General features: G+C 36.9%; 1 protein-coding gene across 1 annotated transcript in view; it reads left to right on the top strand.

Moving 5' to 3' along the window:
- Positions 1 to 3,932, top strand: part of ehd3 (EH-domain containing 3) — a 28,349-nt gene extending 24,417 nt beyond the window's left edge. The window contains exons 5-6 of the mRNA XM_084432365.1: positions 1,228 to 1,392; positions 1,911 to 3,932. Coding sequence (XP_084288491.1) covers positions 1,228 to 1,392; positions 1,911 to 2,438 — 693 coding nt within the window. The 3' untranslated portion in view covers positions 2,439 to 3,932. The remainder of the gene's footprint in view (positions 1 to 1,227; positions 1,393 to 1,910) is intronic.
- Positions 3,933 to 18,795: the final 14,863 nt, after the last annotated feature.

Genomic DNA, 18,795 nt, shown 5'->3' with positions numbered 1-18,795 from the left:
ATATACAGGTATGAGTAGGTTTAAGGGTGAATTAAGGTGTAAGAGAAAGGTCAATAGTGTAATTATAGATGTATTTACAGAAATTAATTACATATGTAAATACATGCAGGTATATTAAAAAATATAAGTACAATGTAAAAATATGTGCACACAATAAGTGCATTGTATCAAATTATTAATTTAAATGTTAAAACACAGTAGTTAAAGATTAATTATTACAGTGTTTATGTTTTAATTTGAGAGCCCTAGCGTTTTTATTATCTTTTGTCGGCTGCTGTAATGGCCAGATTCCACATTAAAACAATGTTTTTCAACAGCAATCCACCTCCTAGATATAACTGTAGCTCGGGTAGTCAAACATAAAGCTGTCATTTAAAAGGAAACTGAAACTCTCTTATGTCGGTTCATTTACGTCTGAAATCCTTTATTATCCCCATCAGTGCAAATGTTGCTCAAAACACAAGGGTTGGGTTAAAGAGACCCGTTCTGGAAGAGGAAATGTTAGGGATTGTCAGTACTAGTCACTTATCAAACTCCATTTCGATCTCCAGGTCCAGTCGGATGCATTGAAAAAGAACATTTAAGTTCTCTCCCTGTCCCTCACCCTGATCATACAGATGTGCTTCCCCTCCTGTCATCATTTATACAGTCACCTTCCTTCCACGCTGGGGCCAGGCCCCTCTCTGCCACACATGATGATTTATTTAGTAGCTTGTGTATTCGTGCTAATATTCAGCTTTATAAGTATTTTTTTTTTCTATAAAGGCTATACAATCTAATGAAGCTTGTTAAGAACATTTTCAAGTCATATTTCAGACTAAAATCAACAAAGTAATTGAAGCCTGTTTTATTTGAATCGACCATTCACAGTCATTTTAAATCCAAGCTTGATTTAGCTGTATTTAAGGGCTGTTTTTGTTACTATAAATGATAAAGAAGAAAAATTAATGAATAATTAATGTTTTAATAATATGTATTCTCCATGATAATTCCCCCTATTATTTCACAATAATTCATTTTGTGAAAATGTCACAATAAAAAAAACCTTAATAGTCCTAAAACTATTAATTAATTTATGAATTTATGATTTTATTATACAGTTTTGAGTTTGTCTTTTATTTTATTTGTATTTATTTTGTATTTTTTTGTGAAATAGTAGTAGTAACTGTAGTCTACTGATGCTTGCTTTATAAACTTACAAGGAGCTTTGTTTTTGTGCTCTCACAGGTCCATGCATACATCATTAGCTCCTTGAAGAAAGACATGCCCTCAGTCTTTGGGAAAGACAACAAAAAGAAGGAGCTGATTAATAGCTTGGGTGAGATCTACAGCCGCATTGAGAGAGAACACCAGATTTCCCCGGGAGACTTCCCTAATCTTAAGAAAATGCAGGTAAGGTCAATCGAAACAACAGAGACTGATTCAAGAATGCTTCACTTGGACTAGGTCTTTCTCTAGAATCAATTTTCAGTGCACATTAAAAAGCAGCATTCAATTTTCCACATCATTTCATTCAAGCCCACATGACTTTTTTTAAATCAACAAAAGCAATAGAAATGCTTCATCTTTGGGTGGACCTCTTCATACCTGATTATGTGTCTTATAGTTAAAAATGACCACTTGAGTAAGAATGCAGTTTATATAATTGATGCTTGTATAAAACAGCTCTACAAACAATTGAATATTGAGTAATTTGAGTTTCAGACAAAATTTGGCCAGTAAGTTTGTATGTTTCTTCTCTGCCAACACAAAACTATTTCCAAAAGAAGTCAAAGCATCAAGATATTCATATTACCAAGCAGCAACAGCCTGTCTGGAATAGAGTATGTGAGGGGAGTGGAGCTGTTTTACCCTAGAAGTATCAACAGATGTTGACAGGATCTTTTGTTACATTCTTTCCCGCTGAATAGGATCAGCTTCAGGCACATGATCTGAACAAGTTCCAGCCGCTGAAAATGAAGCTTTTGGACTCCGTGGATGACATGCTGGCCCACGACATTGCTCAACTTATGGTTCTGGTACGCCAGGAGGAGACGCAGCGCCCCAATCAGATGGTGAAGGGCGGCGCCTTCGAGGGCACTATGAACGGGCCGTTCGGACACGGATATGGCGAGGGAGCCGGCGAGGGCATTGATGAAGTCGAATGGGTGGTGGCACGTGACAAACCCATGTATGATGAAATCTTCTACACTCTCTCACCTGTCAATGGCAAAGTGACTGGGGCCAATGCCAAGAGGGAGATGGTGAAGTCCAAGCTGCCAAACACTGTGCTAGGTAAGATCTGGAAGCTGGCTGACATTGATAAAGATGGGATGCTCGACGACGAGGAGTTTGCCTTGGCCAACCACCTGATCAAGGTCAAACTAGAAGGTCACGAGCTCCCAAGCGAACTGCCTGCTCATCTTGTGCCGCCCTCCAAGAGAAAAGTTACAGAGTAAGATTGAAGCGGCTTGGAATCTGGATGGATTTTGGAAAAGCGAATAGTGTTCATTTAGGTTGCGGTTGAATTATTGATGGCTGGACAACCATTCTTATAGAAAAAAACAGTGACTTCTTTGAAATGTGTGTTTTATGCTTCAATTGCAAGAATGGATTTGAAAATTATCCACCTTTTCAACTATTTTGACCTGTGTATGTTTTTGTTTAGTTTAGTTTAGTTTATTTTTTTTTATAAACAAGTCGTACTGTCTGCAGTGTTTAAAATCGTTTTACGTGTGCTTTCAGATTTTACAGTTATATTTTTATGCCATAGTTTCAATTTCATCTTTTCAGCTATCATGACTCTAACACTGTGTCCTAACCAGACGTGTTGCGATTTAAAAGATATTATATGTAAAACAGCACATTTTGTCGATCGCTTGGTTGCATTTCTGTGCTCGCTAGCTTCGCCCACAGTGAAATCTCATTGGACCTACTTCACGTAACTACATTAAACATCAATGTCTTCGGATTGGTTGTCACAGTGTCATGTTGCATAGCTGTTTCGCGTTCCGAAGAATTACTTGTGGCTTTGCGTCTGGTAAGGATGTGCTTTATCAATATATTTCACTTTCATGTTTAATACACTACTGTTCAAAAGTTTGGGGTCAATGATATGTTTTTGAAAGTATCTTATGCTCACCAAAGATAAAGTAAAAAAAACATAATATTGTGAAATATTATTACAGTTTAAAATAACTTTTTTCTATTTGAACATCTTTTCAAATTAAATTTATTCCTGTGCCAGTGTCAACGCTGAATTTTCAGCATCATTACTCCAGTCTTCAGTGTCACATGATCCTTCAGAAATCATTCTAATATGCTGATTTGATGCTCAAGAAACATTTCTTATTATTCTTAATGTTGAAAACAGCTGAGTTATTAAATTGTTTGGGGAAAGCGAGATCCATATTTCAGGATTCTTCAAGAACAGGATTTATTCGAAGTTGAAACCTTTTGTGACATTATAAATGTCTTAAATGTCTTTTAATGCATCCTTGCTGAATACAAATATTTTCTTTAAAAAAAAAAAAATCGAACTGACCCCAAGCTTTTGAACGTGTTGTATATCAGACTGATCTGTGTCTCAGGTGGGGTGTGAGAGATCAATTTCTGCAGAAAAACATGAATTTTATTCTGAATCTTAGTGTCAGTTGTTGTTTTACATGCACAACTGGTAAAATGGAACGAGTAAAGCAAAATTCCTTTTATAACTAGGTGTAATTATATTCTCTTCTTGTTAAGGCGGCATCTTAATGATTGCGAGTCCTTTCTAGCCTGACCAAGAGACTGTTAAAACTGTATAGCCGTCATGTCAGAAGACTCAATGTTTAGTGTTTTGATGGACCCGTAGAGCTAGTATCCTTGTCAATAGTATACTGTATATGTTAATGCTTAACATATCTAAACTAACTTGGGTTATATTAGTGTTTATATACAGTAATTCCGGTCTGATTTCCAAAGAAAAGAAAAAATAGATTGACTCTGCGAAACAGCTGAACATTTTATTCAAATGATGTGAATGAGAGTTTCTACATTCAAATGCCCATTGAAAGAGCAGCGGCTTTGGAACTAATATGTATCAAGTCCTATTTACTTTATTATATCAGCATTTAATGAACTATTTACCTCTCTATCCACCCCTTGAAAAGCAGTTATCTAGAGCTGTCACATTTTCTCCTGCAGATATTTAGGATCTGAAGGTAAATTGATAGGGTTTTATGCACTGAACTAAATGGTCTTCAAAGGGAAAGATCACCCAGAAAATGACAATTCTGTCATTATTTACTCAACATAATGTATTTTCAAACCTGTGATTTAAATACTGTGGTTGACAACAAAAGGAGATCTGCTTTGTTTCTATACAAGCTCAAAAAAAGCCCCATAAAGTGTCATAAAATAGTTTGATACAGCTTATACACTATATTCCATGTCTTCAAGTGATTATTGACTGAAATTTGCCATATTTTGTTCATTTTGTAATTTGGCATGTCATGATTGGTTATGAGGTACACTGACGTTTGGCATCACTGACATTAAAGGGGTAGTCCTCCAAAAAACTAAAATTTTGTCATCATTTACTCACCCTCATGTCGTTTCAAACCTGTATGACTTACTAGATGTTTTGAAGAATGTTGGTATATAAACAGTTTCGGTTCAGATTGACTTCCCTTGTAAATGGACAAAAATACAATGCAAGTCAATGGGAACCAAAACTGTTTGGTTATCAACATTCTTCAAAATATCATATTTTGGGTTCAGCAGAAGAAAGAAATACAGGTTTGGAATAACATGAGATAATAAAAAAAATTATACACATTTTGATGGACATGACTAAATAATGACAGGATCTTTACTGTGTGTACTGTTCCTTTAAATCTGATCTGCTTTGATTTGACTGCCCAGTTGCTTATGTGAAATATCTCCACTGATTCAACAAAAGCCTGTTTAGTTTGATGAATTAAACCTAAAATCTGCCTCGGTGCCTTGAGACACGCCCGCCTCAATCAGATTTGTGACATTAGAAATGTATAAAGCACATTGTCGTATTCTACAATACCATTACATGCTAATAAAATGAACTGACATTCTTCAAAAACTTTCATTAATGCTCCGTTTACAGTTTGATGTGAGTCTCAAATGAAAAAATTCCAGAAGTTTTGCACATCAGATTTTTTTGGGCCATAAAGTAGGGTTGTGTATATGTGTGTTTGACCAAGTATGTACATGTATAAGGGTGCAATATGGTTTGCAAATGTATTGTGAAGTAGTTTGTGTACGTGTGCTTGTGTGAAGCACAGATGCTCTGTTGCTCATTGTGTTTTAACCAGTGCGGACAAACTATGTGAGACACTACTGTTCAGGGAGGTGGACATTATTCAACTAAATAAAGATCAAAATCATTTAAAGGTCTTTTGTGTTCAGGTGTTTTTTTTTTTTTTTTTTTTGAGTCGTTACATGTCGACCTAACTTATACCAGAGTAAAACAACAACTCTCTTTACTCTTTACTTTTAAAGTGGCCCTATTATACTATTTTAAAGGTTCCTAATTTTGTTTTGGAGGGCTCCTACAGTTGGTTTAAATGCATACAATTCTTTTTTTTTTATTTCTTTTTTTATAATATACTTTGCACATCACCTCATTTCTCAAACAGTCTGAAACCGGTTTGTTTAAAGATTCAGGGCCCTATTTTAATGGTGCAAGTGCACTTTTACTAGTTTAACGACGGGAAAAATGGTCCGCACGCTAGGCCCATGGTCTAAAAGGGTTGTCTCTATTCTCTTAATGCGTAATGAGCTGGCTTGGGAGGGTTACTTTAAAAATGTATTCCGTTACAGTTACAAATTACTTCATAAAAAAAGTATTCAGTAACGTAATCCAAGTACTATAATATGAAAGTAATGTAACTGATTACTTTTGGATTACTTCAAGGTCACGTATATAAATAAAGTCAAGCAAGAAGAAATATTATTAAAAAAAAAAAAAAAAAAAAAAAAAAACTTATTAAGAATTTGGCCTTAACACATTAACACAGGCCTGAATATAATATATTTATGTAAAGGGCTATACAGACATCTAGTGGCTAATGTATGGTATTACAGATTATTTTGTTTTATTTTTAACAAATAAAAAAATAAAAATAAAAAAAAGCACAAAATTTTTACACAATCTACATATTAGTTTATTTTAAAATAGGCCTACATGTTGACTAAAGCCGTGATCTTTCTTAATTTGCCTGACTGAACTTGAGGCGTTGGCAGTGGGAGTTCCCACGTTACCTAGACAGCGAACATCCCGTTACGCGAGAAAAGATTAAGAAAGGACATTTTGGGTACTAAAAAAGCTACTCTCCTAATTTCTACAAAATAGCAGCGGAATTTCCATGAATTAAAAGCGATTTTACCCGCAGGCAGCATCATTTCTACTAGCAGCAGTGATTCAATCTGCGTCTGAGGAGATTGTAGACAGCTGTTATTTGCGCATTCACCAGCGTGAGTCATTACTGGCAACAGAACCAGGAACTACTGTAAGTAGCGCGCTCGTCTTAATATAGTGTTATTATGCCAAAATACTTATTTATTTCGTTTTAAATGAAACCATTGTAATCCTGAAAGTATTCCCCCTTTTTTCAAAATGTAACTATAATCTGATTACTACGTTTTTTGACGTAACTGTAACGGATTACAGTTACTGGATTTTTGTATCCTGATTACATAACGCCGTTACATGTATTCCGTTACTCCCCAACCCTAATGAGTGTGTTTTGGGCGTTAAGTGCAATAAACCAATCAGAGTCTCATCTCCCACTCCCTTTAAAGGTCCCATGACATGAAAATTTCACTTTATGAGGTTTTTTAACATTAATATGAGTTCCCCTAGCCTGCCCATGGTCCCCAGTGGCTAGACATTTTGATAGGTGTAAACCAAGCCCTGGGTATTTTTGAGAAAATGAAAGCTCCGACAGGCGAATCTAGAATCTTCCCCTTATGTCGTCATAAGGGGAAAGGTTACCTCCCCTTTCTCTTCTTTGCCCACAAAGAGAATTTGGCCCGCCCATGAGAAAATGAGCTGTGCGAGCGCGATATTGTTTTTTCCTCGAGAGACATCATGGCTTGCAAACGAGCGAAGCATGGCAGTTGCTCAGTGTTTGGATGTACAAATGAACACAAAAGTTTTTTTTTTTAGTTCCTTCATCCGAGCCTCTGAAGAACCAGTGGGTTATGTGAATTTCTGATGTGTAATTGTTCAAGCTCAGACAGATAATCTTTCTCTCAAAATCGTTCAATACTGTTTATGCATCAGTAAATCAAGCCAGTGACTAAAATATCAACTTCACATAGTTTCTCTTGGTATCACACAGCGCGAGTTTATCTGGACACTCTTGCCAAAACTCGTTATGAAATCAATGACGCTGTTACACTGCACAATGAAGCTCTTACTGTATTTACCACATGTTTGCATTGGTGAAATCATTAGCGAGAGTGCAAAAACTGCGTTGCAATGATAAGATCTTCATTCACGCGATCAACAGGCTGTCATCTGCTCAATGCTCATCACTGCAACCTTTTATGTGATGGAAATAGATCTAAATACTTAAAAAACTTCTCACGATTCGTTAATCCCGATAGCTGTAATAGTAAAAACGTATAATAGCTATAATAGTAAAAGTATTCGAGAGAGTTCCACATGTAATGCTAGCTATTTCATATGCAAGCATGTCAGCCAATCACAGTAGTGGGCGTTTACGCTGAAGTCTCACAGCAGACACGCCCCTTCAAACAGAGTGTTCAAATCAGAGGCTAATCAGGCTAGGAAAAATACCTTTTATTTCTAAATTATTTAAAAATATATATCTTAAAAACATACTAACATTATAAAGGCACCCCAGGAAACATTATAAAATAATAAAATAATCCATATCATGGGACCTTTAAATGCCAGTTGCGCTCGCGCCATAACGGATTCGCTATTTACATGAATTTGATTGTGGAAAGACTGAACGCGTCTCCAGAGCACAAACGGATCTACTCGTGCGCAAGGTTAAAGCACACAAGCAGATCATTAAATTAAAAGTTAAATTGTTACGTTGGTGTGTAACAGGAAGTGAGACAGAATAGATTCTTTCTTTTAGGAGGCGATAACTATGCAGATATTTTACCTTCACAAACAGATACATTACATACTGCATGAAAATATCTGAACATGCATAATAGTGGCATTTTAAATAAAACAGTCAAACTTCACAATGTCAATTTGCAAAACAAAATTACACTACAATACCTGCAGTAATAATATTCCTTCAGTTTTCCCAAAACATTTCAAGTCTGTCTTTGTCTAGAAATGGGATAGACAGGTCAGATGGATGTACAGCATGAAAAAAAAACCCATTGGTAATCATGCTAAACACAGGAACTCCCGGTGGAGACAGTACATAATGTTTTCTGCAGACCCTCGTCCTGCATTAACAGGGCCGTCTGCGTGAGTGATGTCTTCCTGTTTGTTGCATCATGTATTGTATGTCCTAGGAAACGCAAGCACAGGGTGTATTCTCATCTGGAGATATGTTCTTGACAGCAGGATATGATAAGCAGGGAACACCTGACCCTTCCTCACTACCGGTCACGGAATATTCTCTCCAAGTGAAACTATATCTCCATATGATATACAAGTGATCCTAAGTATAAGATAATACAACTTTGCATTAAAATATATATATATATATATATATATATATATATATATATTATATATATATATATATATATATATATATATATATATATTGTTCAAACCACAATATGGAAAATGATATCCACTACTGTTAAAAAATGTGGGGGTTGGTAATGTTTTTGAAATAAGTCTCTCATGCTCACCAAGGCTGCATTTATCTAAAATACTGCAAAAACAGTAAAATTATGAAATATTATTACAATTTAAACTGTTTTCTATCTTAATATACTTTAAAAATGTAATTTATTCCTGTGATGGCAAAGGTGAATTATAGCAGTCAGTATTAAAGTCTTCAGTGTCACATGATCCTTCAGAAATCATTCTTACTGATATGGTGTCAAGAAACATTTCTTTTTATAATCAGTCTTGTAAACAGTTGTGCTTTCTAATATTTTTGTGGAAACTGATATATATATATATATATATATATATATATATATATATATATATATATATATATATATATATATATTTTTTTTTTTTTTTTTTTTTTTTTTTTTTTGAATTCTTTGATTTATATAAAGTTCAAGAGAACAGCATTTGAAATAGAAACATTTTGTAACATTATTGTCTCTTTCTTTTTTTTTTTCAAATTTGATGTGTCCTTGCTGAATAAAAGTATTAATTTCTTTCAACAACAACAACAAAAAATCTTATGGACCCGTGTTATCTATCCAGGCCAGGTGATCCCACCACAAGAGCTGATCAATAACATCTGCTGGGAGTGACCAGGCTGTCTGGCAGCAAAACCTGACATGTTTGGCAAAAACTGACGTTTGCCTTTGGTTAAAAGTACCTCAGGCTATCTGTAATGCTTGGTGATGGACGCTTTATGTTTTTGGACTGCAGTTGTGCCTCAGGGTCTGGCCAGCTCGCCATCACAGAGTCAACCATGAATTCCACACTGAACCAGAAAGTACTTGAGGGGAAAGTGAGACCATCTGTCTAAAAGCTGGGGCTGAACCACAAGTGGACATTGCAAAAACAAGACAATGACCAAAACACTCAAGAAAAGCCACAAATGAATAGCTCAAAATGAAGAAATTAACGGTTATAAAATTATCAAGTCAAGGTTTACTTCTTTCCACAGCAGAAGTTCTTACAGTAAGACTTTTGTTAAATAAATATACAAAAAGAATGTTTTTGCCCTATGGTAAACAACTTAAAACAGGAATGTAAAATCAAAACAGCAGGAAGTCTGTTGCAACACTGATATGTATTTTCTGTGATAAAAAATGAAATACATTTGACTGAAATCTTAGTTTAAGAATAAAAAATAAAAAAAGTATTTCACAAACAAACAAATCAATTTGATTACACCATTGATAATCTTGTCATGTGATAAAAAAATAAGAGAATACCACTAACTGAATCCTTTGTTTAAGAGTGCCTCAAAATGATAATAAAAATTAAATAAAATGCCTCATTTCATAAACAAACAAATACAAAAAGAACACTGAAACCTTTGTTAAGAGTCAATCAAATTAACCAATAGAAGAAGAAAAAAGTTCTTACTTAACAAACAAATAAATAAATAGATTTGATTGTGCCATTGATATGCATGTCATGTGATAAAAAGGGAATACCTCTCTGACTGAATCCTTTGTTTAAAGGTTGGCCTACACTTTGTAACTTTTCTTGTTCAAAATGAACAAAATTTAAATAATGCGTCAATACAGCATCAATCCTTCTTCCAAAACGTGGTTTTGTCTTACCCTGATTCACTACTATGGTAAACTTATTATAAGTTATAGATATTTTAGACCTGACGGGATGGTTTTCGCGGGAAACTGCGCGCATCCGTCAGTCACCCGAGCGTGTATCGTCATATCCGTAAATAGAGAAAAGTTGCTCGCTACCTTGACGCGAGAGAAAGGTTGACATGGAGCACGCGAAATAAAGACTGGCTTGGCTTTTCGGAGATGAAGAAAACTTAAAAGCGGTGATTGTGTTTTTATTACTCAGCAGGTGAGTAAGGTATTTTATTGAACAGATAAATGACCATGTAGCACTCTAACAGAGTTTATTGTGCATTATCTTTTGTGAAGGGTCATTTCATTATTGTAACGTTAGCTCTGCTGGAATTTATTTACTACATAGGCTACTTGATATTATACTACATTTGATGGGTAGCCTATAGCTACAGTGACATCTTCAGCTATAGTCAGCTTGAGAACCTTTCAATCTAAACTGGATATATCTCTTGTTTTATGAGCAGTAGGATAATTCAGCCACAGTTATGCAGAGCCGAAGCACAACCAAAACAATGTTCTTCCGCAAAATGCATGTAGTGTTGTGTTTTTTAACCGCTAGAGGGACAAAAGTGTATATTTGAGAGTCACTCAAAATAACGATAATAAATGTATTTCATAATAAATAAATATTCCCTGACCTTGAGTCCTTCCCCATGTTGAACCATGAGAGGAAGAGGAAGATTTTCATGATTCGAAAGCTCTTAAACATCCGGAGCTTTAGATAAATCCCTCAGGAAGAGGAACACTCTATCACAGCCGGTTAGGGACACCACGTGAATCCCTGTATATACTAATGTATGCTATTTGTGCATGTGAACCTGAGTGGGATGTGTGAGGTTGTGACATTTAGATGCTTAAGATTTTACAAGTGATTACATAACATTAATAATAAAAAATAAAAAACACTGTCCAACACTGGGTACATTAAAAATAGCTTTTAGAGTTAATATAGACTGAAATTTCCAGATTGAAAGGGAAGGCAATATGATGCAATATTAAGTGTTCTCAGGGAGATGCATGACAGTGAAAATAGCAGCAGGAATTTAATCATTTTCATTTTGACAGAACAGTATATGGTTTTCAAGATAAGGATATCAGAGAGGAGGATATACTACAGAAATGTGAGCGCTTGTTATCAAATACATGCTTTATTAATGATGCTGATAAGATCATCCATAACTAAAAGGAATGTAGCTGTAAAGATTGTCTGAACACAGATGGTGAAAGATATAGCAAAGATGTGAAACTACAGCTCTTACTTCTGTTCACAATTATTCCACATTATGTAACTGGTTCCATGTAATCTTTTTGGCAACACAACAATAAATTTTGATCTGTCAGATCAAATTATCACTGGAGAAAATGAATAGAGCGAGTGAAAACATTATTGTGAATGTTTTTCTCAGGGTCATCTGGTTTAAAACTAGAATCCTCTTTTGAGTCTGTTAAAGTTTGAATAAGTTCATTTATTGAAGGCAGTGTTGCAGGCCTAATTTTCTATAACTCTTTACTAAAATTTGGGATGTTTTAAATGCAGATTATTTTTGTATTTTGTATTCATTTTTGTTCATTTTCTACAGAAAATGATGTAAGTTATTACACAATAAGGGACCAAATGTTGGTTTATAGCTATCAATAAACCTATATTTCCATAAAATAATTAAAGAAAAAAAAAGCTTGATAATAATAACAGGGTTGAATGGTTGAGCTGCATGCATAAATGCATTTAACACTAAGCTTTTGCATTAAATTGAGAAATTGAAATTAAAAATCTCTATTTTAACTTTTCATGCTGGCTGTGTTAAATAGTTTATCTAGCATATCTAATCATTTTTACAAACAAAAATAAAAAATCGAATGTTTTTTTTTGTTTTTTTAAGTAATAGTAAATCAAAGTATTCCATATCTATGGAGAGTGCTGTTCACATTCCCCTTTGCCGAACTGAAAGACTGTGTCACGAGTGTCAAGGTTAGACTGTTGTACTCATGAAAGCTCACATTAAGTTGCTAATTGTTTCAGACATGAAGAGCCCTTGGTTGACAGAGGTGAAGATGAGCTGGCTGACAGCAATGCAGAGAAGTGCTGAACCCAGGGCATGAGGCCTCACGAGTTTGTTACTCAGCGCTTGGACCTGAAGACACTCTCAAGTATGTGAGGAGAATGTCTATTAGTATGCAGCAAACCTGATTAACATCTCCATGCTGAGTTAAACTCATTCTCTGAAAATTTTGTATAGTATTTGGTGTGTCTGACTCTGCTGAAATTCATCCTGGCCATAAGAAATGTCTATTTGTTGCTATGTGTACTTATATTTCCATAGTGGAGTGTGTATATCATCTGCCTGTTGATGTTAGTCTGTGTTTGTTTGAAGAAAACCGGTCTTCGTCATACTTAACAAAAATGGTGTCACACACAAACACCAACAGTGTGACTCATAATTGGAGATTTTTGTGAGTATTTGTCTCCCCCTAATGCACGACAATGAGTAGCACATGTAAAGCTTTGATTACAAAAGATTAATGATGCTTTAAGAGTTTTTTTTTTCTTTACCAGTATAGAATGTTCCTACTACTTGACATGTATATCTAACAAAGGTGTCTTTGGAAACACACCTGTCTTGGCGACAGCCGGCTACGTTAGTGGAAAAACTGAGTCGGCAGAGCGGACTGATCTTTTTTTTTGCCAATCAGAAACTAGTAATTCAGAAACTCTGACTTGCTGAAACGGCTTTGGAACCACATACTTGCATACTTCTCTATTCATTTCTGCCATAGAAAGATATGGTAAAAGTAATACGAGTAGTATGCGGTTTGAATTCAGCATTTGTCCTTTACGTGTTTGCATTTGCTGACACCGGGTTGGCTCTTGGCTGACGTGTCTTGGGTGGGGGGGGGGGGGGGGGGTGTTCGACTTAAAGCGGCACTGCACTGACTAATCGGTGTATAACATCATAGTACCACGAGAGTGATTAGAGCGATTTAAAAAAATTAATACTAAAAGACAATCTTAGGATTTCATAGGCACATTCATTGCAGTGCACCTGACTTCCTGGTTGCACCACCTGACTTTTGCAACTAATTTTACATTGAACAGGTTTAAGGTTTAAATTCTATTTGGATGCCTGTATTAGCATTTTCCTACTTTTACATTGGTTGTACCACCTGACATGGAAAAGCAGTTGTGCCAAAACTACAAATTCCTGGACAAAAGTTTTTGTTTGTCTCAACACAGTTTTGTTATTTCTTGTATAACATAAAATTATGCCATAGTATTTTATTTTGAATTTCTTATTATTAAAGCAGTAAAAGTTTTCTTACCCCCAATTTCCACCGGCTGCGTTACAGCTCCGTCACGGCGGCGGAGTCAATAGGTTTCCATTAAAGTCAATGAGTGTATTTCCACTGAATGCGGTACAGCTGCGTTCCGACTCCGGCGATCCGCAGCCCTCCGGAGCAGATACGCAGAGCTTCTATTTTTGCCGGATGCCGGAGAGCTCCGCAGCAATTAAGCACTTATATCGCGCGATCATACGTGAATTCGCGAGATCTCGTGGGTCCTCGTGACTTCAGCTGACAGTCATGACCGCAGCCGTTCCGCAACAAATCCGGACCTGGTGGGTATTGACAGACGACGGAACACGGAGCTGTCACGCAGCGGAGCCGTTCCGCAGCCGTTCCGCATCTGGTGGAAATTGGGGGTAGACTGTTCATTTGTCCAGCAACATGACATCATGACTTTGCGTAAACATACACGCCACTGTACAACTTTCAAATCAAGTGGCGTGTTATCTATACGCATTTTGAGCTATCCGCGTGTATGTCCACGCCGTCATCTTCCGCGTGTATGTCTACGCCGTTAAATGTCCGAGTGATGGCGTGTATGTCTACGCCGTTAAATGTCCGAGCGAAACGAAGCAAAATGTAAATCTACATCTGGGGAGCGATATTTTTTTACTAGGATGGTAGGGGAATAAATGGTATTAACCCCAGTGACGGGTAGGTTTAGGGACGGGGTTGGGGTAAGTCATATAGAGAGTAATGTAACATTAAGTCAACGGCGTTGATAAACACGCTGAAAGGCGATTATGCGTGTTGATAGCACGCCAAAAATGGAAATACGAATTGGCGTGTCATACATACGCCATTTCATGAGATCAGTCTGTGTCCAGACACATGACATTTTGGGGGTTTAAGATACCAAAACATATAATATTATTAATTATTTGAATGTACTGAGAATTTATTTAAACTAAAAAAGGTGTTATAGAATAAAGTGAAACACGTCATGAATTTATCAAATTATTTTAAAAGAAAATAATGCACTTGGACACAAGTATGCATATCAATAGAGGCGATAGACTTCAACACAACAAGCTTGTTATACCAAAGCACAGTTTTAAGCAACCCAAAATAGCTCCTTTCCATATACAGTACAGTTACTTTTGTACGTGCAGTCTGACATTGTGATACAGTATCTGTGGTTACATACTGTATGCAGTTGTTCTCGTTTCCAAGTGTTTAGAAGAAAAAACAGGATGCAATGAAAATCTATCTCTGTGAGTGAGCCGGAAGCAATATCCCTGTGGGAAGAGTGGGTGAACCTTGTCTGTCCATGGCCGAGTCCTGAACTTCTCTCCTCGGCACGGATGAAGGACACACAAGGACAGTGTCCTGTCCGTCTTGGCTAAACGTATGACTCAACCTACTCATGCCTAGCCCTAGATAGTCACAATGGTCCATTCATATTTATCACCACCCTCATATTACTGACGTCAAGTTTTTTTTTTTTTTTGCATTTCTACACATTTCCCGTTTTATCACAACTGATAGCTTGTGGCCTAATGGGAATCGCCTGGCTTTGTTGTTGTAAAGACTAGGCAGTGGTGTTTTAACTTTTACATAATCTTTTAGCCTGGATATTTCTCTGATTTCTTTTGGAATATTTGGAATATTAAAATATCCTTTTTTTCGAAGATATGTATTATTAATAAAAGTCCCTCTCTTCTTAAACATACAATGAAAATTCATTCAGTTGACCCACTAAGTCAGTTGTCAGTTATTGTCACATCAAATTATCAGTTGTTTGTTATTGTTTGTCCATAGATATGGCTCAGTACCTCATAAATGTAAGTTTTGGGGAGTTTTTTTATTTGCCAGCCAAAATTGGTCTGATCACTTAAAAAAGTATGTACTGTGTTCATGTCATATTTGATCTTTTTAAAGCTATGAAACTGTACCTGGCACTGTCTCAACCATGTGAGATTGAGACTATGCATGTGAGATTGAGTGAATATCTGTTTTAGGAGATCTTCTTCCTTCTACAGCCAACCAAAACATTGGTGACACATGATGTTCAAAGCACTTCTTCCATGAAATGTCAAAGAGGAATTTCCACTAGATGTGCAATTTTATAGCTGAGCTCACACAGAGATGTAATGCACTGAAAGACTGACCTTTGACCTTTGAGGTGAGGGCATGTGTGGAGGATGTATAGGAAGGATTGCAAAAGTCCCGCTCGTATGGGTAAAGTTCAACACATGATTTTTCGTTTGGCAGATTTACAGCTTGAGAAAACCGATGAGGTGATAAACACATAAGGGATAAATCAAGAAAAATATTGAAAATATGTTTTTTGGAGAAGGAGTAATCTGATATGTCTATGAGAGATGGAAATAATTATGAACCATTGCTGCTGCGCTTTGAGTACTTCTCAAATCTCCAGGGTCATTGTAACAGCATGTAACCCCTAAAAGCCAATACTTAGATGCATGGATGTGTAGTGTTGTCAGGATAAACACAGGTTGGAATTCCTCTGGGCTTTGTCTTTTTATATCTACAATATTTATCTAAAGCAAAGAGTACAATTGGGTTGCTTTGGTCATAATCTTGTTTCGAAATGAGGTTAAAACATCTTCTGGTGCTCTTGCCAGGGTTTGTTTACATCTTTTTGAGAGTCTCATCTCATGAGGAATTTTCCCAAACTCAGTCGAAAGAAGTCCCAGCTGTGCTCTCCTGGGTCAGAGCCCCTGCCCCTATATCAGGAGGAGAGTTTCAAGACACACTGATTTGTGTGTTTCTTTGGACATGTTGTTGAAGATTGTAAAATATATGAAGCTAAATGAGAACTTGAAAGCAATAGTTCACCCACAAAATCATCTCATTAATATTTACTTACTCTCATGTCATTCCAAACAAATCTGTGGAACACAAAATAATTTAGTACATAATGACAGAATATTCCTTTTTGGTTGAACTATTGTGAAATTCAGTGCAATCTCATGGGAATTCGTAACTATTTTATGTACAATTTATTAACTATTTGATGACCGAATTATGTACAATCTGCTTAGACCCAAGTATACTTAGGGTTGGACCTTCATGCTTACTGTTTTCTAATTGTAACACAGTTCGTTGTTGTGGGAAGAAGGAGGCGGGAACCGGCGAACATTCAAATACTTTCAGAATAAATTTCAGAATAAAATAAACAAATAGAAAATGAAAGTAAAGACAGCATTCCCCTCACGGACGACCGCTGTCGCATAACAAAACACAACATAAAATCCAGGCCTGTCCTCTCTCGTTCTTCACTATCGTTGCTCCTCCTTTTATGCTTCCGCTCCTCCGTGAGAGATACGGTCATTATCAATCACGCCACCGGCCTCACGCCATTCTCTGCCTCGTCCTGCTCGCCACACTAATAATCATACGTTTTTGTACAATTCATATCGTACGAATTCATACCTTGCAAAATAGTTAATTTTTTCCTGTAAATCAGCTTGAAAAATGTTGTTCTTGTCCTTGAATTTATGTTATTTCTGTCATCACAACTCTCTGAGAGATTGGCATTGTAATGGACATATCAATGTTAAATGTATTTGGTCTTGGCAAAATAGATCTGCTGTGTTGTTGCTGCAGAGCAAGTACAGAGACTTTTTTACTGCCAATACATCCACAGACATGCTGCTGCTGCTGCTGCTGCACATACACTCACCTAAAGGATTATTAGGAACACCTGTTCAATTTCTCATTAATGCAATTATCTAATCAACCAATCACATGGCAGTTGCTTCAATGCATTTAGGGGTGTGGTCCTGGTCAAGACAATCTCCTGAACTCCAAACTGAATGTCAGAATGGGAAAGAAAGGTGATTTAAGCAATTTTGAGCGTGGCATGGTTGTTGGTGCCAGACGGGCCGGTCTGAGTATTTCACAATCTGCTCAGTTACTGGGATTTTCACGCACAACCATTTCTAGGGTTTACAAAGAATGGTGTGAAAAGGGAAAAACATCCAGTATGCGGCAGTCCTGTGGGCGAAAATGCCTTGTTGATGCTAGAGGTCAGAGGAGAATGGGCCGACTGATTCAAGCTGATAGAAGAGCAACTTTGACTGAAATAACCACTCGTTACAACCGAGGTATGCAGCAAAGCATTTGTGAAGCCACAACACGCACAACCTTGAGGCGGATGGGCTACAACAGCAGAAGACCCCACCGGGTACCACTCATCTCCACTACAAATAGGAAAAAGAGGCTACAATTTGCACAAGCTCACCAAAATTGGACAATTGAAGACTGGAAAAATGTTGCCTGGTCTGATGAGTCTCGATTTCTGTTGAGACATTCAGATGGTAGAGTCAGAATTTGGCGTAAACAAAATGAGAACATGGATCCATCATGCCTTGTTACCACTGTGCAGGCTGGTGGTGGTGGTGTAATGGTGTGGGGGATGTTTTCTTGGCACACTTTAGGCCCCTTAGTGCCAATTGGGCATCGTTTAAATGCCACGGCCTACCTGAGCATTGTTTCTGACCATGTCCATCCCTTTATGACCACCATGTACCCATCCTCTGATGGCTACTTCCAGCAGGATAATGCACCATGTCACAAAGCTCGAATCATTTCAAATTGGTTTCTTGAACATGACAATGAGTTCACTGTACTAAAATGGCCCCCACAGTCACCAGATCTCAACCCAATAGAGCATCTTTGGGATGTGGTGGAACGGGAGCTTCGTGCCCTGGATGTGCATCCCACAAATCTCCATCAACTGCAAGATGCTATCCTATCAATATGGGCCAACATTTCTAAAGAATGCTTTCAGCACCTTGTTGAATCAATGCCACGTAGAATTAAGGCAGTTCTGAAGGCGAAAGGGGGTCAAACACAGTATTAGTATGGTGTTCCTAATAATCCTTTAGGTGAGTGTATAACACATGAAATTACCCGTAGCAGCTCTATACAGGTGGAGCTGGGGAAGGTGGAGGGTTTCTGAAATTGCTCTGCAGACTGCTAGCAGCAAACAATGGCAAGTATTTGAATGTTGAGCAGCAA

Source organism: Rutilus rutilus, assembly GCF_951802725.1.
Source record: "Rutilus rutilus genome assembly, chromosome: 15".
Classification (NCBI taxonomy): Eukaryota; Metazoa; Chordata; class Actinopteri; order Cypriniformes; family Leuciscidae; genus Rutilus; species Rutilus rutilus.
The sequence above is the reverse complement of the archived record's forward strand: the minus strand, read 5'-3'. Positions and strand labels throughout refer to the sequence as shown.